Source organism: Cupressus sempervirens, chromosome 11 (assembly GCF_028749045.1).
Source record: "Cupressus sempervirens isolate cs-2001-9-10 chromosome 11, ASM2874904v1, whole genome shotgun sequence".
Lineage (NCBI taxonomy): Eukaryota > Viridiplantae > Streptophyta > Pinopsida > Cupressales > Cupressaceae > Cupressus > Cupressus sempervirens.
In genome coordinates, this window is record NC_143128.1 from 367,917,921 (window position 1) to 367,941,212 (window position 23,292).

Consider the following 23,292-nt stretch of genomic DNA (forward strand, 5'->3'; position numbering starts at 1 on the left):
GAAGGTTTTTCCCAGGATAAATGTTTTGCATCTTTTGCTCTTATGTCTATTGATGTTTATTATTTATTTCTGGGCAGTACTCTAACATAATGCTGCTCCAAACTTCTACAGTCCGCATTCTAGCCTGCATATTATAGCATTTTAATGTAATTATTTTGAAAGGCCCTAACAGGCAGAAACTCGTTTATTTAAACTGATTACATAACATGATATGACTGGTATATAGCTAATCATGTAGCTGAATGCTATCAGCATAAGATGACAGTCACAAATGTATTTTACTTATCTACTATTTCTAATATATGTGTGCATGTTTTACCCATGTTTTCATATAAATATTTTAATTTATTCTATGTATTTTAATTTTTCCTTCTTTTATATATAGCCATCACCAAAAATGGTTTAAAAGATTCGGCACTTGGAAAAGCATCCCCATCCCTGAAACCTAGGCAACATAGTTATATACACGTGCCTACATGTATACATATGCACACGCAAACATCTTGGTGATGAAGGAAGCTTCAAGCAGTGAAAAGAGTTTACTCGTAGAGTTGAGCTCTCTCTTGGAGTCGAGCTAAGTCAATTCCTTAAAAGGGCATGAAAAATAGATTTATAATCTCGAGTATCAAAAGCATCTGTTTTCCGACAATGTGGTGGAGTGCATTCATCTTTAGTGGCCCAAGAAAAGGGCAAGGCATTCAAAGTGATACAGCAGATAAGAAGTGTAATCGGTTTCGAGAAAATGGTCAGAGTAGCAGAATTATTGCGTCCTGGTTGTAATTCTTAATTGAAACTTATATATACTTCACTTAAGAAATTATAAATAGTGCAAAGGGTAATTGTATGTGCACCTGTGGGCAGAGGCACCTCACATTCTGATCACGATGTGCATATGGTTCAAAAGTTATATTATTCATTTCTAACGTCTTTAGTAAAGGAACCAATCGAATGTCTCCGTCTCTGCTGTGTTCACTGCCTGTTGCATACACCCAAGTAAGCAACCATCCATAACAAAAAGGGTTCACTGCAATATCTTTTAAAATTCAGAACCTGCCTCTATGAAGATTTAGCAAATATACAACTTCCTGTAAACAAATGACTGTTTCTTGGTGCTAAAGAGAATTTGATGATATTTTCAAATATGTAATAGACAGACGTGCATGAATGCTTAGATAATGATAAGCCATTCCAATAAATGCAATGTAAACTACGGATGAGCTCAAATTGTAAACCCAATGGTTTTCCAATGGGAAAATCCAAGTTCTATTAAGGCATTCGATTGTGCAAAATATCACTTCCAACACAGTGAAGGATGATATATAAAGACTTCGGGTAAAATATAGGTAAGGGAATTCCCTTACGCGTATCCGACAGGGCAATGTGACAATCCCGGATAAACTTGACTAAAAGATATCCAAAAACGAATTGACGTGACAAAAAATAAAGGTTAATGGAATGGTAAAGTTAGTTACCTTGAGTGCCGACTGTGAGAGCTGTCGTTAAGGGTCTTAAATAGGTACTGGTGGCATTCAATTTTTTATTAGTGGCCCTTCGTGCAACCATTAAAGCTCGGGAAGACACTTTAAGGCATTGCATTCGTGCCATTCCCCTCTGCATTTGCAACACTAAACACCGTCCAGAGAAAACCATTCTAAAACTAATACCAAGCAATAAACTGTGTCACACCGAACCCAGCCAATGCAATGGTGGTTCTATTATAGGATGCATGGTTGCTGGTACCCAGAACAGGACTTTTCGGTATTCCTACCCCGGAAATCTGGGCCAAAAGAAACTGGCGCGCTATCTTGAATGGTTTTCGGGGGTTTAAGTGATACATGACTTACAAAAAGGTACTAGGGTTTTAGCGTTTTCTAAGATAGGGGGGTGTCAAAAGGATTACATGAAAGTTTGAGGTTGTTCTCAATGATATTGAATATATATAAAATATAAACTAGCATTGCATTTAAGGGAGGTGTAACAATTAGGCTGATAGAGATATATACAATGATATTTTCTTATTTATTTATAAGTCATTTTAATAGGTATAGACATTATAGACTTGGAATTAAAAAAATTCTAGAGTTAAATACATATTTAGAGGTACGTGAAAGGAATGTAGGCTTTGGTTTTGTAGTCTCTAATTAATTTACATTATAAGTTTCCTCAGGAGAGCTTCTTCTTCTTTCTTTAGCACTGTATGTCTGGTATTTTCCATCTTTTTGTACCTCTCAAAGAAAAAGATCAATTGAATGCAAAGGCCTCTTAACAACTTGATTCTTGACATGGTTGTAAATGTCAAATACTACCTCTCAACCTTACCAATATCAATTGTTGGCTTTTGTAGTGTCAATCCTTGAAATTTGTGTATTGTTATAGCTCATGTCATTGTGATTGATATTTATCGTTCAGGACTATATGTCTCAATATCAATGCATTTCCCATATTGTAGTAATCATCATATCTCATTTCTCACTGTAGATCTTTGTATTGTTCTAACACCCCACATGTTGTGTTGTGTCTTTTCATAGCTTCATCAAACACTTTATCCTACTCACATCCCTTATTATCTCTTGAGAATTTGTGATGATGTTATTTGCAAGACATTCAAGTTTATTCTATTGTGTTTCCAGCCAATTTATGGATGCACTATGAGCTTCATGTGTCTCATTCTCATCAACCATTGTTGGTGATGCATTTGTCTTATAAATGTCACTCATGATACTTTTAACATCTCGTGGCATTCTTCTATGTGCCATGTTTTAGGCCTTCTTTGTCCTATGCTAAAACCCTACATACACCTTCTCCATAGGTGTTATGGATAAATGTGTCATTTTTCCACCTATGATAAAAAAATAAAATAAAATAAAAATTAAACTTTTTTTAGTGTGATCTAAGATTATTGTATTATACACATTTTTCAACATTTTAAGTCTTTGCTACCATAGACAACCATATTTATCTATGTAACTATTGGAATACGATGAGATGCGTCTAATATTTTTCCCGTAAATTAATACTCTAATATTGTAAATATATTATTTGTTTAATGACCATAGATAACTAATGATTCACTGAAACCATCCATGTGACTTACCTCTAGATTATGTCTTCACTTTGTTGTGTTGTCAATGATGTTGATGATAGAAAAGGTGGAATTGGCAAGACAAATGCTACAGAACCCTAAACCATCACATGTGACTTATCTCTAGATTATGTCTTCACTTTGTCATGTTGTCAATGATGTTGATGATAGAAAAGGTGGAATTGGCAAGACAAATGCTATAGAACCCTACAAAAGTGATAGCTAGATATATCTCATCTAATATAGTAGAAGTTGAAAAAAAATATAAATGAAAATCATTGTTGTTTAGAGATTCTTTTGATTATATGAGTGAGGCGATCTTATGCATTTTGAACACAATTTTTTTGGTAGCATGTAATAATTTTGTAGTACAACAATCTACATAAAAGAGCTTTCACATTGGATACTTTTGCCCATATTTGTTAGGTATGATACAATTATTTGAGCCTCTTTACAAATTCAAATAAGATTGATGTGCATAAACACATTATAGTTTATAATTATATATTTCAAGTTTAAGATAAGTGTATCGTTGATATACTATAATTATCTTCTAAATTCAAATGTAATTTCTACCAATCATATGAAAATATTAAAACAATGCTCACAAGCTTAGAAAATAAACTATTTGAAATATATTGATATAGTAAATATTATAAACATTCGTATCTCGTAAGACTTTTAAGGAATAAATTAGGAAACAAATTCTATATTAGTAGTTTTTTAGTTTTATATATTTTAGTTAATTATATTTGTATTTTATATTAGATTAATATTATACTATATTTCATAACAATGCAAGATATAATCATATATTTTAATATATGAATATTTTGTGATTCACAATAAATCAAGAGAAATATATATTTGATAAGTGATATATAAAATTAATCATAAAATTATTTTTAAATAAAATAAATATATATTTTGTATACCTAAAACAGACCAAATGCAAAAGCATGAAAAAGTTGTTGCAAGTCTAATGCAAGTTGTGAGAATCCGCAAATGGGGGGCAAGTGAAATGTCATCCTTTCCAATAGGCCACAATCTCAAACCCCAACAAATATGATAAACCTTCTCATCACTCTATAGAACCTACCTTTTTTTATGTTCTTCTCTATTAGCATTCCCTTTGTCCAAATAAATATGTCTTTTGCCAAAGAACCAATCTGTTCAAGGGGGAATATTATGTGATGAATTTGGGGGCTACCCCATGACCAAAAGCAAAAGGGTATTGTTGTAGTGGAAAATGTTTTATGTATTTGGGAAGCTACAATAAAGCAAATGTCATTGCTAATGGAAGTGATTGCATTTCCATGTGATGTATAACCATAAAAATGCATTAGGTTTGAGCATGTGCACAAACCCTCTAGTGTCATGATACCTGCATCTGTTGTGGAGCTTGCTATCAATATTTTTGAAGTCATTGAGTATAAGATTCAAACTCAACAATGGATCGATTTCCTCTGTACTTTGTCTCATGTAGCTAAACCATTATCACATCATTTAAAGCATCTTCATCGACAATTTCTAGGAGTCACAAATGTTTTTCACTTCTAATAGATTGGATTTTTCCCTTGCAATAAATGTATCACTAATGACAGTGACATTTTTTTAAGGAAGATCTCCAAATCAATTATGGTTTTGATACCTCGTAAACCCAAATAATTATCAACTTTGGGGCAGTTTTTGTTTACTATAAATAGATTCAAGAAGTAGTTGTAAGGAAGTTTTTTGTTGCAATGTTGAGCTTTGAGAAGGTGAAGCTTGGTTGATATTCAAAAATATGCTTGTTTAGGGTTGGACCATTATAGCTTTGACTATCAATATTTTCCCAATCTTGGACTTCATAAAACGCCTTCACAACTGCACATCTCGTCATCCATGTCGATATTTTAAGATTCATTAAAATCAACCTCTACAATGGAATGTCTAATGGTCATTACAAGCTTGATTATTTGATGGAAAGTTTGATGGCGGTGGGAATGGATAATTAGGTTTTAGTAGATAAGCTCAGTGATTTGACATCTGATGGGCATGACTTAACTTGCATCATGTGATTCAATTCAAGCAATAATTTCATTGAATGACAATTCTAAACCGTATTGTTGAATATTAAAGCTCATTAGTTAAAACTAAGAGTGCCATGTGTAGGGGAAAGGAAATTTCCATTAAGTGAATAGAAAATGTTGATTGGTTGCGTCAATAGTTGGAGTGTTGTTGTCAAATAATTAGCACTTCCCCCCAGTCGTCTTTTGTTAAAAAGTTGATTGGCCAAATTTTGTTTTTAATTATCATTTCTTCATATTCCTAGTGTGAGGAATTGAAACCCGTAGGGAGGTTTCCCCAGTAAACAAATCTTATCAGCTAAAAATTATAGGGAAAAAAATCAATTCCATATTTTGGATGAAATAAAATATTTTTAGATTTTTATTTTTTATTGGTAAATGGCCAAAACCTTTATATTATAAGTAAATGTTAAAAATAAAGTTGCATTATTCTCCATTCAAACGAGCACTGGTAGGAAAGAGCAAAGCAAGAAAATCTCTAGTCTTGCTCGAGACTGAAGTCCTATATTATATAGACTTTAAAAGGGGCATTCCCCAATATATTCAAAATTAATGAAATCTTACAATGTCCAATTATTAGATCTTATATTGACGGGAATAATTTTTCTTGCATTATTTAGCTTGTCTCCCCAATTCAGACTGAATATACCTCCTAAAATAGTACTTCTACACTAACCTGCATATCAAAGAAGACCTTTCTTTCCACAAGGGGTTAGCAGTATTAGTCCAAAAAAAAGAGAAACAAAGGGATTAGAAAGAGCCTTTTCTATAACAAATTTTAATACTTTTCTTCTTAGCTCTATGTAGATTATTATTAATTGGTAAAATACCAGCTAATTTATCAGTTTTTAATGTTAGTGCCCTTATTATTTTTATATTTTTAAAGTCTTGATTTATAGCTAATAATTCTTCTCCATCAACCCCTTTGTTTGCAAATGATCGACTTTTCGATTTCCTACTCTAAATATGTGTTGGATTTTGGTTTCCCAAAAGAAATCAAAAATCTTTAAAAATTTTGGGTTTTGGTTTCCTCAAAGAGTTACATTATCTATTTTCGAATCAAAAGCTTTTTCAATTTCTGAATAAGTTACTTACAATTGTAGATTAAGATATTTTCACCATCAACACCCTTATTTGCTAACTAATCTACCACTTTATTACCTTCTTGGAACATATGTAGAATCTAAAAATCTTCGAAGAGGTCTAAGAGATTTAGAACCTCTTCCAATTTTGCATTTAACACCCAGTTTGGTGTCTCCCTTTTCCTAATGGCATTTAGTACAATTTGTGAATCTCCTTCAATAATAAGTTTTGAGATACTAAGATTTAGACAAATTTGGAGACCTTCTTAAAGGGCTTCTAATTTAGTGAGGTTGTTAGCGGTTGATCCCAAAGATTTGGCCTTTTTAGTGATCCATTTGCCAGGATCATTATTAATGATGCATACTATTCCAGTAGTGCCAAGATTGCATCTTGAGGCTCCATCAAAATTTAATTTGGTCCAACCACTAAGAGGTGGAATCCATCTACACTTGTCCCTCACCTTCTTTTTCTTTTTTTTTATACATAAGCGGGGGATTATTTAGGTTTTTCCAACTCTTTTTCATTAGACCATGCCACTCTGAAAATGATCCTTTCTCTTTTAGGATTTTCCTAAGGTGAGAGTTTAAGGTTTCAACAATACAAGCCTCAATTTTTTTCGTAAGCTCACATACAGTCATATCTCGATCGTGAAATATTCTTCTATTTCTTTCTTTCCATACTTTTCGAACAAGGATAGATTGACAAATATAACAGAGTTTACCATAGATACAACTACTACTATCAGTTGGCCATCTCCTAAGAAGATCATCCAAAGATTCTGGCAAAGGAGCAGTCCAACCCAGCATATGTTTGAGCCATTCCCAATAATATTGTGTATATAGACAATAATATAAGAGGTGATCAGTATCTTCACTCTCCTGCTTAGATGGCACACATCTGGAAGGACCCTCAATGCCCATCTTTCCGAGTCTGTCGGTAATTAGAATCCTATTCTAAGAGGCAATCCATAGAAATAAGCCCACCTTTGGTAGGTAGAAAGAGTCCAAACAAAGTTTAAGGGGAGTATTAACTTCTTCCCACCTTTGGGAATGAATGATTACTCCATCCATTTTAACATTATACCTGTCATCTTTTTATGCTACCCATATGAGTTTGTCATTTCTCGCTAATTATTTTATTTTCCTCTCGTGAATGATGTTTTCATAAACCTTCTTTACTATTGGTTCCAAGTTAATATTATCCAAAGTTTTCCATTCCCAACTTACACTGCCATTAGTATCTTTTTTAGTTTTATAATTGTTGACCTTACACCCCTAGAGTTTGACCAATTGATCTTTAAGAATTGTTGAGATACCCATGTTATCCACTCGGGGATGGCCATCCCAAGAGTCCTCCCAGAAGAGAGTTTCATCACCATTACCAACATCCCAAGTAAGATATTTATTGATCAGGGATCTACTTTTTACTATAAAATTCTAACTTTTGGATTCTTTAGGAAGAATCCTCATTCTAAACAAGGAGTAAGGGTCAACTGCATTTAGGTATTCGTTATACAGAATTTTTACCCATATTTTTTTTCTTTCTATGAATAGTCACCAAGTTAGTTTGGCCCCTAATGCTTCATTTTACCAACTTAAGTTTTTGATACCTAGACCTCCTAATTCCTTTGGTTTACATAAGTTTTCCCATTTTATAAGTGCCAATTTTTTTTGTTTCATTCCAAAAGAAGCTTTTGAATTTTGCCTCAAGATTCTTATTTTTACTTTCAGATAAAGGTAAGCAAGAATAGGGGCAGGTTGGGAGGGTAGATAAGACTGCTTTGATCTTTCTAACTTAACTAGCCTTTGTGAGCCATTTATCTTTCCATCCTCCTATCTTTTTATCCATTCTTTCAAGGATACTATGCCATCCCTTATTATTTTTACTACCTTTTTCTAGCTCTATTCTTAAGTATTTACACGGGAATGTACCTCTTTTAAATCCCATAATATTATAGATTTGTTTTTTAGTTTTAGGTGTGGTATTAGTGAAAACAATTTATGATTTTTCATCATTTACTCTTTGTCCTGATGCTTCCATGTAATATTGAATGATTGACTTGAGGTTTAGGGCCTCTTCTATTGTACTTTCTCCTAGCATAATGGTATCATCTGCATATTGTTGGTGGGTTATATTAGGGACATTTTTTATTATAGTAATTCCACCTATTTTGCCATCAGTATGAGCTTTAGTAATTTTTCCACTAAAGGCTGCTACCATAATAATGAATATGAAAGGAGATAGGGGATCTCATTGTCTTATACCTCTTGATGTGTCAAAGAAGCCTTCAGGACCATTAATAAGAATTGAAATTTTAGTTTTTGAGATGGATTGATAGATAAGATTAATCCATTGGTGTGAGAATCTAAAGGCTTCTAAGGTTTTGCATAGAAACCTCCAATCAACCATGTCATATGCTCTCTAATTATCCAGTTTCATAAACATGATTGCCATTTTATTCTTACTGGTTAAGTGCAATGTTTCTTTATAATGAGTAATCCATCTAGAATCGATCTTCCTAGTATAAAACCCATTTGTTCTTTTGTTATAAGCTTAGGGGGGAATCAATTTCATTCGATTTGATAAAATTTTGGATATGATTTTATAAATGATGTTGCAAGGAGCTATAGGTCTAAAGTCCCCTGGGTTTTCAGGGTCATCTTTTTTGGGTATCAAGGTAAGAAACATATTATTGATTTTGGATAGTAATGATCCACCATTTCTTGATGCTTCAATGGCTTTCCAAAGATCAATTCCAATAATATCCCAACATTTTTGGTAGAAGAAAGCCTGGAATCTATTTGGACCTGGTGATTTTGTTAGGGTTCATGTTGAATAACAAAGATTTAACTTCTTCCAGAGATATGAGTGTATTTAATGCTTTGTTATCTTCTATAGTAACCAATTTTGGTATAGCTTCAAGCATTTTTGCTTGAGCTATCATATTTGAACTGTCAAAAGTATTTAATAAATTATTGAAATAACCTACAAAAATCTTTGCTATACTATCAATATTTTCAAGGATAGTACCTCACGGGTCTTTGATTTTTATAATTTTTCTTTTAGCTGTATTGTACATGGTGTTGTTATGATTTTTTTTTGTATTACAGTCTCCTTCTTCTAGCCATTTTTCTCTCGATTTTTGTCTCCAAAAGACTTCTTCCTTTGCTAGTATGTTTTCCTACCTGGCAAGTAGTTCATTTTCTAGAAAAAAGTTCTCATTATTCATACCTTCTTTAATTACTTTTGTGTTTAATTTTTTTAAGCTTTATTCGATGTCTATTTTTTCTTTAAATATATTATTGAATTGTTCTTTATTCCACTTAAGTATATTTTCTTTAATCATTTTCATCTTAGAAACAAATATGTACATTTTGGAGCCTTTAAAATTGCCTTGTTTCCACCATTCTCTAATAAGCTCCATAAATTTTTTGTCTAAAAACCATATTTTTCCACACTTAAAAGGATTTTTTATAGGTTTAGAAGGTTCAATAAATTAAAATCTAATAGGATAGTGGTCTGATCCCGCTATAGGTAGAATTGAGGATTGGATATCTAAATCCATTCAGTTAGTTCTCCTTTGAGAAAGAATCTTTCTAGTTTCTCAACGATAAAAGAGAAGTCTTTCCTTCTATTATTCCATGTGTACTTACCATTATTAATAGGAATATCAATTAGGTTATCAAGGTCTATCCATTTTTAAAATTCCCTAGATGCTTGGGAAATTTGTTGGATGCCTCCAGATTTTTCATCTATATTCATGATGGTATTAGAATCTCCACCTATAAGAATGAATTCATTACTGTGATTTTTAATAAATAGGCTAATTTCATCTCATAAAATTTGTTTATCTATGTTATGAATCGGTCCATAAATGTTTGTTAAAATTAATTGTATGTTAGTCTTTATGCTTTTAATTCTGCTACTCATCCATGAATTATTTGATTTTAGTACCTTTAGAGTTACTTTCTTAGGGTTCCAAATCATTCCTAATCCTCCTAAGGCTCCTTTAGATTCATGTAAGTTAACATTCCAACTACCTAATTTCTTCTCTAGCTTAATTCCTTCTTCCTTGTTCAATTTTTTTTCTTGTAACATAATAATTTCATAATCAAATTGTTTTAGGTTTTGCTTTAGTAAGCGTTTCTTGCTAGGAGCATTTAAACCCCTAGCATTTTAGGTGGTGATCTTCATGCTACCTTCGAAAGGTTCTTCCCTTTCCTTAGATTAAGTAACTGACTGATCTTTTGCTATTCTTTTTCCTACCCATCTACTTCTCAGAGTTCTTTAAGAGACTTCCTTCCTCTTTTAGCTTTCAATCTTCCATATTTAGGAAAATTTATCCCTTCTTGATTCATCAAAATGCCTAATTTCTCTATGTTCTCTTATGCATTTAAGGCACTTTCAGGTTTTTTTCCTTCTTTCTCGATTTTTTCTTCATTTTCTAATTCTTTCATTATTTGTTTTGCAAGGGTTGTATGGCCATCTATATGTCTATTGTCTTATACAACTATTATACTCCATGTTCTGCCCATATATGTACCATCTCCTTGTTCTGTTATTATTCTAGATTTTGTTGTCTATAAAGCTTCACTTCACTTATTTTCATCCTCAATGATTAACATATATCTTCTTAAATCTTCAAAGGTGTAGTTATCTCCACCTAATTTCAAAACTCGCTACATTAGATCCTCTTTTTGTAAATCACTACTTTTATCAATTTTGTCGAAGTTAAATACTTGGATCAATTCATCAGTTAATAGTTCCGAATTCTCTTTCTCTACCTCATCTGAAATTAACATTTCCAAGTTTTCATTTTTTGATGTATCATTATTCAAGAAGTCCTGAAACTCTTGTCTTAAAATTCCTTTTATCTTACTTTGATCATTTTCCCTTGCATTGTACTTATTAGGGTTAGAAATAGGTGACTCTTGTGTTGTAGTAGGTGTTTTCCAAAACTTGGAGAACAAATTTATTGCCTCTTTTTTGGGATCTATGAACTCCTTCATAGGCTCTTCTTTCTATTGCTGCAGAATGTCCATTGATTCTTTTATACACTTAGCCTTAGTTCGTTTTGGAGATACATCAAAGAAAAGATGTTTGTTTCCTATTTCTTCAAGGCTACTGTTAGTATTAGCCAAGAGATTTTTGTCTTGAGACCTAGGTTCCTTTTCTGACAATTTTTCTCTCCCACAAGTTTCTTTTGTGTTCTTAGCTTTCTGTGCTTTCTTTATTTTCTTGTTTAGCCTTCGACTACTGATGACTATGTACTTTGCATCCTTGAGTTAGACATATTATGTTCAATTTTTTCTTCTTCTCTCGTGTTGATTTCTTTGGGGTTTTGCCTTTCATAGGTAGGATATTTTTTCAACTATGAGCTAGTGCCTTTACATTCTTTCATATCTAACAATTCAATAGATTATTTACTATTATCTGGTATCATTAATTTTTCCTTTTCTTTGCTTTGAGATTCTTTTTCTTTTATAGCTTGTACTATCTCTATTACTTTCTTCTGATCTTTCTTTGAGATAGGAGAATACCTACTTCGAATCTCTATAATAGGGAGTTAGAAATTTTCTTTTTTCTTTTCTTAATTCACCATCCTACAATTCTAGAATTGCTTTCCCTATTGTCTCATGAATAGGCTTCAAGAGACATTTCTCACCTATGGACTTCCTCTGGTATTCTTTTTGGTTTCTTATATTCATCATAGGGAAGGTATCTTTAAGATCCGAAGTTGGTTGATAAGTTTTAAATGTAATCTTTCTCTCATTATTTAATTTGATTATTTATGAGATTTTGCCTTCAAATCTATAAAAGTTAAAGTTATAGATAGATTTGTTTGTTATTGTAGACACCTAAATCTGATTACATCACTTAAGTAATCTTATTTAGTCATCTTCTAAGGCATCATTAATTAAGTATTTAATATTTAATTAATCTATTGTCATCCCCTAGTTAATTAGTTAATTTAATTAACTATAGTCCAATTGATAAAATTAAAAGATCACCCAAAATCAATTTATCAATTAAATCCCTATTCCTCTATTAAATTGAATAAATCCTCAAATCTATTCAATGTAATTCTATATCCTCATTTTATTAAATATATCATTTAATAAAATATTTAAAATCCTAAAAGCCTCCCTAAACCCTATCCTAACCCCTAATCCAACCTATTTACACATACTAACCTTACTTAGCAACCTAACTAACACATCCCATCAAATCTAAGCCACTTACTCCCTAATCCCCCTCTTATCCAAACCAAATCCTCTTCTAATAATGTGCACAATCATAAACATGGGTTAAGACTTGCTAACCCAAGCCAAAGTCAACAATCTCATTCTCCCCCCAACCATCTCTATTTATGACCCAACCATCCCCATTTATGGCTCAACCTCCCTCATTACTCCTTTGATCAACCCATATCCTACCCTCTCACATCCAATCACCTTGTGACATGTGTCACCTCCTAATTGGCTTCAAACAAGCACAATCCATGTGCTCCCCTTTGAGTGCATCCTTGCCCTCCCTCACCATCTTGCCATCCTTGCATCTTTGCCATCCATCCCTCTACCCCTTGGCCTATAAATAGAAGCCTCTCCCTTCACAAACATCATCCACTCTTCATACAAACTTATAATGCTATTTTGAGAGACTAAAAACTACCAAAATACCATCATAATGTTGAAACCCCTCCATACCTTCATTGTTGAATCATTCATCCACACCCATATTTGATTATCACTCATCCGCTTGGAGCTTGAGCACATTGTGAGCATACATCCACTATCCATCAGGGACATAGCTTCGTCATCATGAGAAGCACTTGAGGAGTTTACCATCTTTGGTCTACTTTCTTCAATTTTGTCTTCTTTGGTCCTATCTTAAGTGTTTACTTGTTTTTAGTATTGAGAATTCTTTTTATAGATTAGTGTTCATTTTACTCTACTAAAATAGGTGATACAGTTATTACCTTAATAGGTTTGAATTTTGGTTATTAGTCTTGAAGTTGATCAAAAATTTAATATTATTGCAATATTTAAAAGAGGCATCTATTCCTATCAAATTACTAATTGAAAAACCTATTTTCCTAAGAATCTCTACATGCATAAGTTCAGAAGGGAGAGATTGAATAGAAATCCAGGTTGGTATGGAGAAGTTTAAAAATTCTTCCTTACAATCTGGGGTCCATTTAAAGAATTTAATAGCATAACCTCTAAAATAACAATCATATACAAAGAGGAAATATTTTTTAACATATTCATCACTACAATGAATTTAACTAATCTATTAGAATGGTGAGATATACTTACTTGATTTTTACAAAAATCCTTTAGCCAATTGATGAGATTGATCATTTCTTGTTTTGGTACATTCCAAAATGTGAATACACTAACATTCTAACAATCTTGCCAGCGATATTTATTGTCTTGATTGCTAATAATTAGGATCTGTTCCTCAAATTTTTTTAAGTTAGGGCAAGGAGCCATGAAGGGTTGAATGGAAGAATAAGTAGGAGACTTGGGATTAAAATTCCTACGGTGAGGGGGGATATATGTTTTAGGAAGGATGAATGTAGGGTTGAGATTTGAGGTCTTGATCTTTTGGAGATGTGCTTCACGAATCTTGGGGGAAATCTCATAAGATTTAGCTGGTAAACCTATCTGTTGAGAGAACAAGGGATATCTATTTTAGTCTACATATTTCGTATGATTAAAGAAGTGAATTTGTTTGTCAAGGCTCTCAATTGAACAAATGGTATTAGGTTGAAATCCTTTCCGAGGAGGGGAATTGACTAATATGGGGAAATCATCTCTTTTATTGTTGATTCCCATGACCAGGCATTAAAGGAAGTAATAGATGGTCTATATCTTGGGATGATGATGCAGAAAAATGACTAGAAACTATGAAATCTGTGACAAGGAACAAAAAAAATGGTAGCGTCTTCTAAATCAGATGATCTTCTGGTGGAAAAAGAGGAGTAATTTACTAGATATTATTTGTTCCTTCAAATAAATATTTTTCCCTTTGCAAGACAAAAATTTAGAATAGAAATCACTGCTCAATTCACTATAGCTACATATTAATCTGCTTTTTCACTGAGAAGTTTGGCAGCAGAGTCATACCCTCGCTTAATGCTTCATAAAACTCTATTCAAGATTCATGATGATGTAAGGAAACTTGTAGCTAATATGTTATAGCAACAATATGCCTCTTAACAATGTCAGATTTGATCAATGAAATCAATAAACATCTTACAATTTGTTGTCATGAAATAGCAAAATTTTCCAATCTAATTTGTAATTCACTTACACAAATAGGTATGACATTGCAGTATTATGGGCTCCCACAACTACACATTAGTTAGCCTTCAAGTTCACACTGCCAACTCTGTAATTCATTATGGATAATTCACATTTATCAAGGAATTTGAAGATCAAGAGAGAAAGGGAAAATATCATTGTTTATTTTTTATACAAAGTTACGCAACTCGGGAGGGGATGTCTCCTTCATTGTGGAGAAAGTGGACACTTTTGTTTGGGAGTTGTAGGATCAAGTGGAGACATGCAGGGCAAGGGCAGATGTTGCGTCACTGCTTTAGATAGGAGGGCGACGAAACTTGCACAGGCACAGACTTAGACAAAACTTTAGATGATAAATTACTATTAAATAAATATTTTTAGATGTTTATCTTATAAGTGAAAATTTTTATTTTAGATAATTTTTTAATGTGGTTTTAAGTGTTAAGAAGAAGAAGAAAATGTTTATCGTAAAGGGTTCTATTTCATATGTGACCAACAAAAAGAGTATATGGCAATTAATTTTTCATGTAGATTTAAAATTATCATTGCTTAATTAAGAGCCTACTCTTATCATCTCTTATGTGAAACAAAAAGATGAGAAAGACCTAAAGAAACATGGGAAGAAAGTATGTATACTTTGCAAAACCAAGAAAGTGGAATAAAAAAGAGACTATACTTTCTAATGTGATACTTTCAAGAATATTAGAAACAAGCATATCAACTTACTGACAATTTTTTCTTGCTGCGATTTATTTAATACAAAGACAAATGGGAAGATGAAGATGTGTACCATATTCTTATATGAGAAGAAGACACCATGCAAAAGATCATTACATCAAGGTTGATTAATAGGTTATTTTTAAAAGTTCCATCTATTTATTGAGTATAATTGTGAAATTTGTCAATCCCTTAGTTTTAAAAAATTGAAGTGTATTTTCATAGAATAGTTAGATTAATTATCTAATTCATTGTCTCTTTTGACTTCATTCATTCTTACATATTTTATTTTAGTTTTGTATCTATATACTTTCTTATACACTAATATTTATAATACTCACAAATGCATTCATACATTATCTATCTTAACACTAACATTTTGGATTAATTTTCTAAAATGCATCCCAACTTCGTCTCATAATGTAGAGGGGCAAGCCTATATCATGTGAAATCGACCCTTTAAAATATTATTTTTTAAATTAAAAATTGTGTTGATTCTCAGCTATTCTACTAGCATTTGCATTGAAAGGAAGCCCAGTTTAATATAGAGTTTTGAAAAATAGAAGTAAAAAAATTCTTTTATAATTAAAAGATTTTTTTATTTATACGTAATTTATAAGTTTATTTATATATAATTTATTTATTTTCTATTAAGTTTACTACAAGTGATTGATAATAATTTTATAAGTATTTATTATTTAAATTTAATAAGTTTGTCAAAGGGGTTTAGCTTGGTTGAAGCAATGTGTTCTGATTGTAGAGACCCTAGTTCAGATCCCAAGAGGGACATCTTTGTGGAATTCTAAGATGTGACTCTTGGTCTTCCAAATATTGTTTCTAGTGTGGTTGCTTGAAAGGAGCTTGAATAAGTTTGTAATTCTCATGTTTTTGCTTGAATAAGCACAAGATTTGTAAATGATTTCAATATACAAAATTTAATAAGTTTGAATTTTTTAAGGCAAGAGCCTACAACAAAATCGTAACTTGTGAGCTTCTCATCGGGAAGGTCTTTGATTCGAAACTACTCAAGCTTTATGCATAATAATAATTAATTTTCACAAATAGTAATAAATTACTGATAAATAATCAAGGCTTCAATCGATTACCTATCTTAAAAAAAAGTTTGATTTTTTTATAAACCTTATTATTAATCATTTGTTACAATATTTTAAGTTTAAAATAATAACTAATATCTTTATATATATATAATTTTTATTTTGATAAATTATTCTTTTAAAAAAAATTAAAAAATAATAAATACTAAGTATTTATGTGTAATTATATTGTTCATTTTAAAATATATTATTATATTTTCTTAGATTTCTTATGCTTTAAAAAGAAAAAGAAAATAATTTCAAGTTATCTTTATTTGTGGGATGGGACCGGTTAACGAGTCTCTGAGAGTTAGGAAGAACATCAAATTGAAGTCTATTGACAAAGGTTGGATATAAATAAATTTTGGCAAGGTAATTAAGGGCAATCCAAGATTGGCCAAAGTGGTATGTGTAATCAAATATCATGAAGGAAGGTTTTAAGGATGTTGGGGAAGAAGGTGAGAGAATGATCGAGTAATGAAGTCAAGTTTCAAGTGGGACTCCTAAGATTGAAGGCGAACTAAAAATTAGGCTTCCAAAAATTCCATTTGAAAACATGACTTGAAAATAGTTAATATGCAATTAGATTAGTTAATACACATAATTGAAAATATGGTGAGTGACCAAGACAAATTAAGAAAGTCCTAACTTTGTTTTAAGACTTTGTCATGACACATTTTTTGAGACAACAATGTGACAATTTAAATGATGATGTTAGAGGTGGAGGTTAAATCACTTAGTAAATGACACAATTTTATTTGTCACGTCATGTGATCAAAAGCTACCTCTCATGAAAAAACTTGGCAAATGGGACAACTAATGATTTAAATAGAGGAAATGTAAGATGCGTACCCTTATACACTTGGTAAAACTTGGTAATAATATTGTTAGGAAGGTTAGACACAACCTTCCATAGGAAATAGGTGTGAATCATTTTTCATTTCTCCATGTGATATTTTGATATAAATACATTTTGTGAATGAATGATAATATTATTCGGTGTACGTCGAGACCCCAGTTGATACAACTTTTTACTCATTTCATTATAGATCTCGTATTTGCTTATATTAGATTTATATGTTTAGATGTTAATGATTTAGGTTTGATATGATGTTGCATTGGTTTGCAATCTATAAAGATGACTTTAGGATATTATAAGTTTTATCAAGGATGACTAATGTTTATTATAGAGAAGAAGCGTTTTCATGGTAAGGTTTATGATGTTAAATTTTTTGAGTGAATCAATGTTCTAATAATGTTATGAAGATACATGTTTGGGATGCTAAATTTCTATGTTGATGTTATATGACTTAGTCTATATTGTCAGGGATTAATAGCATATCATGTGATAGTTTTATTTTATGTTTGACTAATTGAACTTATGTTCATATTATTATGCATGCATCATGAATAGATAACTTATTTGATGTTATGACTACACATCTTATCTTTTGGCGATTATCTCATAATGATAATTCAATATTCAACTAATTTCATATTGACTAGTTTATTTAATAAGGCACTATGTTGTGATGAATATGTTCTCATGAGAGGATTTTAAAAATGGAAGTTTAGTCAATACAATGTAATTATGGTTTTGAGGTGAATTATTTAGGTTGCATTTAGTACATTGGGAAATGATTAATTGAATTGAAAGGATATAATGTTGTGATAAATATTTTCTATATGAGAAAATTCTAGAAATGATGAATTTAGTTAATGTGATGTTATTATGGTCCTAATGTGAAACATTTGTGTGGCATTTCATAAAGTAGAAAATAATGTTTTAAATTGTATTAATTGAATGGTGATTTGAAGTATGAGAATGTTTTAATTTCTACACATTATATATATGTGTGATTTTTTAGGCTATTAATATTTGAATTGAGATGTGAAGGAAAGTCCATGGAATTAAATTTAGAGAACTAGGACCAAACGTATGTGAAACAATCAACCAATATGGTATCTAACGAAGAAATATAACCTCATATGTATATCTATTTTATTCATAATAGTAATTGCTTCCATGTGTATTTAATTGTTATATGATAATTGTAAGTGTGTAATTTCTAGGTGGACATGTCATGTATGTTGTGATGTATCTCTGTGGTGTCACTTGACACATGTGATATGTATATGTGGCAATGACATGTTCACTTAGAAATGTGTTAAGCCTACCTTAACTATAATACCCAGTTAGGACCCCCATGTGATCCCCTTGGTTAGAGAGAGTTAAGTTGGGTCAAATCACTCAGAACTCGTATGTAAACTTTAGGTGGGGTTTTGAGGGTTTGAATAAACTCCTAGGGTTAAGTTTAGGTCCTTTTAGTAAGCCCACTTGATATACCTATAAGTAAGTGTAATTTTTAGCCCTATGAAAACTCGTAGTTGATTTGAGAGACCTCTAAAAAGTTGAGTTTTCAAGTTGTTCGATGATCAAATTTTGGAAGCATGCCCTTTGATAGACCAGTTTCTATTTCAGGTAAGACAACCCTCACCTATTCCTACGACACAATTCTAGTTGTCAAATATAGTAACCTATAAGGGGTTGGGAACAAGGATCAACGAGAGCTCGTACTCTCCCCAAGAGAGTTGTGGAAAATGTATAGAGCCTTTTTAGAGGATTCCTCTATTGTTGGCTATGTGTTCACCCTCTCTCCAATTTTGGAGACATTCTAGGAGTTAGAGAATTTTGGAAGATTTGGAAGGAGATTCTTCTTCAACTTCCCTTTCCATAGCTTGAATCAAGGTTGGTTTTCCTATCACCTTATGTATTTTATGTCTTTTATAGGATATGGTAGTTGTAAGATGCTATTTTTGTTTCGTTGTCCTAAGAATATGTAGTATTGTAAGATTTGGTTGTGTGTTAGTTCTTCTTGTTGTGAGTTTCTTCTTATTTTTATGTGTTATTACGGGAATATCAAGGCTTGTCTCCTCCTTGGGAGGTAGAGATGGCCGAGGGGGTGAAGGGATGTGACTCCTTTAGAGTATAGAGTCTCTCCTTAAGGAGGAGAGGGATGTTGCAAAGAAACATGAGCTCCTTGTGCCACTTTGTAAATGGGGGCATAAGGGGAGTATGGCTAGCAAGCCTTATTAGGGGTCATAAGGATTTTTGGGTTTTCTATGGGATACAAACATATTATTTTTGCCTTGTAAAGGAAAGTTTTCTTCTTGGAATTTCCCTTATTGAGATGTCCACCTTCACCTCATATGATGACCACTAAAGTTTTTTTATGAAGCTTGGGAAAAGGTTGTATCATGTTTATGTCACTGATTTTTTTTGTGTTTATTGTGTTTTGAGGGATGCATTAAACCTAATATGGGACCTAGTTGTTATCCTAGCTTGGGGGCAGCCTTGTAAAGGTCTAGGCTGGGAAGTGAACAATCCATGGGAATACTGCATGTTATTGCAAGTTTACCCATGTTGAAGAGAAAGAATGGAAGATGGGATGTCACTATGCTACAAGTTTTTAGATAATACTTTATGTGTAAATTATGTGGGAGAGTCTCCCATTTTAATATACCCATATTTGTGTGTATTATTAAAAAATAATTAGAAATGAAGGCTTGTAGATCTATATAAAATGAATATGATACGGTTATATTTTATTATTGTTAAAGAGTATAGTTTATGGATTCATAATTGGAGTTGTGGGTTGTAAAAAGTTTTGAAATCTTGTGTTCTTAATTAAAGTTAATAGTTATTTTCTATCATATTTTATCTTATTGTTTAATACAATAAGAAAGAAGAATGTTGAATAATGAAATGTGTGCCCTCAAAGTTCTTTTAGAAAAAAGTTAGCAAAAATGTAGTTGTCTACTTTGAAATAAAAATTGTATAAAATAAAAAGTTCAAATTAAAAAGTTTTTGTTTATGGAATTATTCATTATGTTTTATTCAGATTAATGAGGGACATGCAGACACATGTACATGCATTAGTTTAAATTAAGAAAATGAAAGAAAAGTGCATTTCTTTAAGAGATTAAATGTTTGTGAAAAGTTAGCTTACTATTGTTTTTTTATAACAATGAGTAAATGAAATTTCTATAGTCATTTTCTCGTAGGAAAACAAATATTTTTTAGTATATTCCTATTTGGCTTGTTGAAGACTAATTTTCAGAAGAGAAAAAACCTTATGGTATTTTTATCATTTTGTAATATAATTAGACGTACATGTTATTTTATAACAAGATATATATATATATATATATATATATATATATATATATATATATATATATATATATATATATATATATATATATATATATATATGCATGTGTGTGTGAGAGAGTATTTTCTAATCATAGAATAATGTCTACACTTTTCTATTGATGCTCATCCAATATTTAGAAAATATTTTTTGAATCAACTAGATGTATGACTTGAATATTTATTATAATGACAAGAAAATAAAGGTAAATTTGAAACAACATATTAAAGCAATGTTTGGTTGAAACAACATGTTTTTTAGACAGTTTGTATTTATTATAATATATCATATTGATTTTAAATAAAGTATATTACAATTTTTTATAATAAAATAAATATAACAATAAAAAAGAAAAAGGCAGAGTATCACCCATGTAATTCCCACTGTTTGGGTTGTGCACCCACACTCATGATACCCACACAGGGGTTTCATTGGGCAAGAGCCACCACTACTTCTCGAATGCCCTCACCTTTTATGTGTTGTTGCCATGAATGAGCGATTGTGTAGCAACAAGAAGTCGCTAATGAAAAAATAATAATACACACCCATTTTGCAAGCATTAAAAATAATAAATAAAATAAAAAACAACACCTCTTTGGCATGGGAAAAAAATGTAGAGTTGGTGTTCACCTAGTGGAACACTCTACGTAAAAAAATCGTGGAAATATTTCATCAAGATAAAAAGAGGAAATGAAATAAATGAAATAGAGGCATTTAAAATATACTATATAGAGAGAAATAATGAGGGTAATTAATGAATTCATCCATGCGGTCCAAATGTGCAATAAGCATACATGAATCTCATGGTTAAACAATAAAATAAAAACTTAAATAATTAATTAAAATGAAAACAAAAAATATGTATATTAGAAGAAAAAATGGAGGGATTAACCAACATTTCTTTGGATGATATCTTTGTTATGTAGCTTCCATTAGTCGTGCAAGTATACTTCAAAAAACAAAGAAAGTCATCTCATGAATTTAAGAAATGTTGAATTTAAAATAGTCTTTTTAACATTAAAGCAAAAAAGTAAACTTAGAAAAAGGGTATTATTTAAATTATCAATTAGTTAGATTTAATCTTGTAATAATATTTGGATTATTTATTTAACTATCAATTAAACCATTTTTTTGTTGGTAATGTGTATTTTTATTATTGTAAGAAAAAGATACATCATCTCCCATAGTTGAAAATATAGTTTAAACACTACTTGCTTTTGCACTTTAAATACAACTTAATCCATCAACAACTACTCCTACCTCAATACTATCAATGTAAAGATCATAAACAATTATCTACAGTATGGTCTAGATAGTCAAAGACCTAAATAACATTGTCATATACAAGTATGCCCACTGAAATATACATACAATGCTATACAAAGCTCTAAATAACTTGATAACTCATTATTACCAAGTCTTCATCATCCTTTAATTAAACATCCTTATACCAGTGCATTCAAAGACCTACAAAACAATCATTCTAACTTCATTGACTTTGCCTCAATTAGCAAGCCAACACAAGAAACCACAATGCCAATACTTAGCCTATATATGGTCTGTGAACATTAAAAAAAACCTCAAACAAGGAATCTCCAAAACCCATTTCAATTATCTAATGCAGGGGCCCTCCTACTACGATAACTTTGGCTTTCGTGAGGAAAATTTCCTAATAGATCTCCCACATCTTCATTTGTAATTGCCTCATGCCTTTCCAACTCAACCTTTACTCTTTCCTAGACCATTGTAGCTTTCTTGAACATGAGAGACTTATTAACCTTTTACTTCCAATGTAGAAAAGTGATATAACTGAATTGTCACCTATCTTCTTCATCTTTGAAATACTCACTTAGATCAACTCCTATCCCCAAAATAACCCATTTTACTATCAAATTGAGCCCACCAAGTAGATCATCTTCAAAAGGATATAATTGAAGTGTCACCTATCTTCTTCATCTTTGAAATACTCACTTAGATCAGCTCCTATCCCCAAAATAACCCATCGTAGTATCAAATTGAGCCCACCAAGTAGATCATCTTCAAAGAGAGCATGTGTTATTCTCCTAACCTCTTGGGTGCTCTCATTCAATTATAAGCTCCACGCCACAAATAAAACTATAATATCCAGATTTGTGCATCTCTTAATCTTCCTCTCTTGAAACTGATCACCTAAAACCCCAACCACTTTAGTAATAATTTCCTCCATTTTGATTCTCAATAGTCCCTTGATGCTTCTCTACCTACAGAGCCCTTGAAAGATTTCATTTGTTGATATAAGTCTACAGAGAAATTTGCCTCCATTCTTCTCATAGCCATTGAAACTCTAACTTTCTTATCTTCGAGCTTCGACTATCTACAATAATAAAGGAAGAAATATGTTCAGTGTATTTCATATCTAGGAAAGCTTGGAAGGCACTCCAAATCCTCCCATGTGTGGGCAATCACATAAAAACCACACTTTAATTTCCCCCATCAAATTTTTTGTCGATAATAAATAAGCTACCTTTTCTCACCAAATTGCACAAGGCTAATAAAAAATATAATCATTACACTACAATCTCCAATAATCAACCTAAGACATTACTTTTGAACTAGGCAACTAGGCTAGAAATATCCATAATCCTTACTTCTCCCAATTTAGATCTCAAAAATCTTCAAATGAAGTATCTCTGATATATGGAAAGGTTGTTTCCCAATTAGCCAACTTGTCGACCTCTTTGTTTC

At 31.6% G+C, this 23,292-nt stretch overlaps 1 protein-coding gene across 4 annotated transcripts in view; it reads right to left on the reverse strand.

Annotated features, from left to right (window-relative positions):
- Positions 1-1,818, reverse strand: part of LOC149529598 (primase-helicase Twinkle, chloroplastic/mitochondrial-like) — a 214,277-nt gene extending 212,459 nt beyond the window's left edge. The window contains exons 1-2 of one of the 4 annotated variants that reach the window (XM_089809441.1): positions 1,473-1,818; positions 852-976 (exon numbers count right to left, since the gene is read on the reverse strand). In XM_089809441.1, coding sequence (XP_089665567.1) covers positions 852-976; positions 1,473-1,650 — 303 coding nt within the window. In that variant the 5' untranslated portion in view covers positions 1,651-1,818. The remainder of the gene's footprint in view (positions 1-851; positions 977-1,472) is intronic. The other 3 variants (XM_089809443.1, XM_089809444.1, XM_089809442.1) reach the window with 3 other exon arrangements.
- Positions 1,819-23,292: the final 21,474 nt, after the last annotated feature.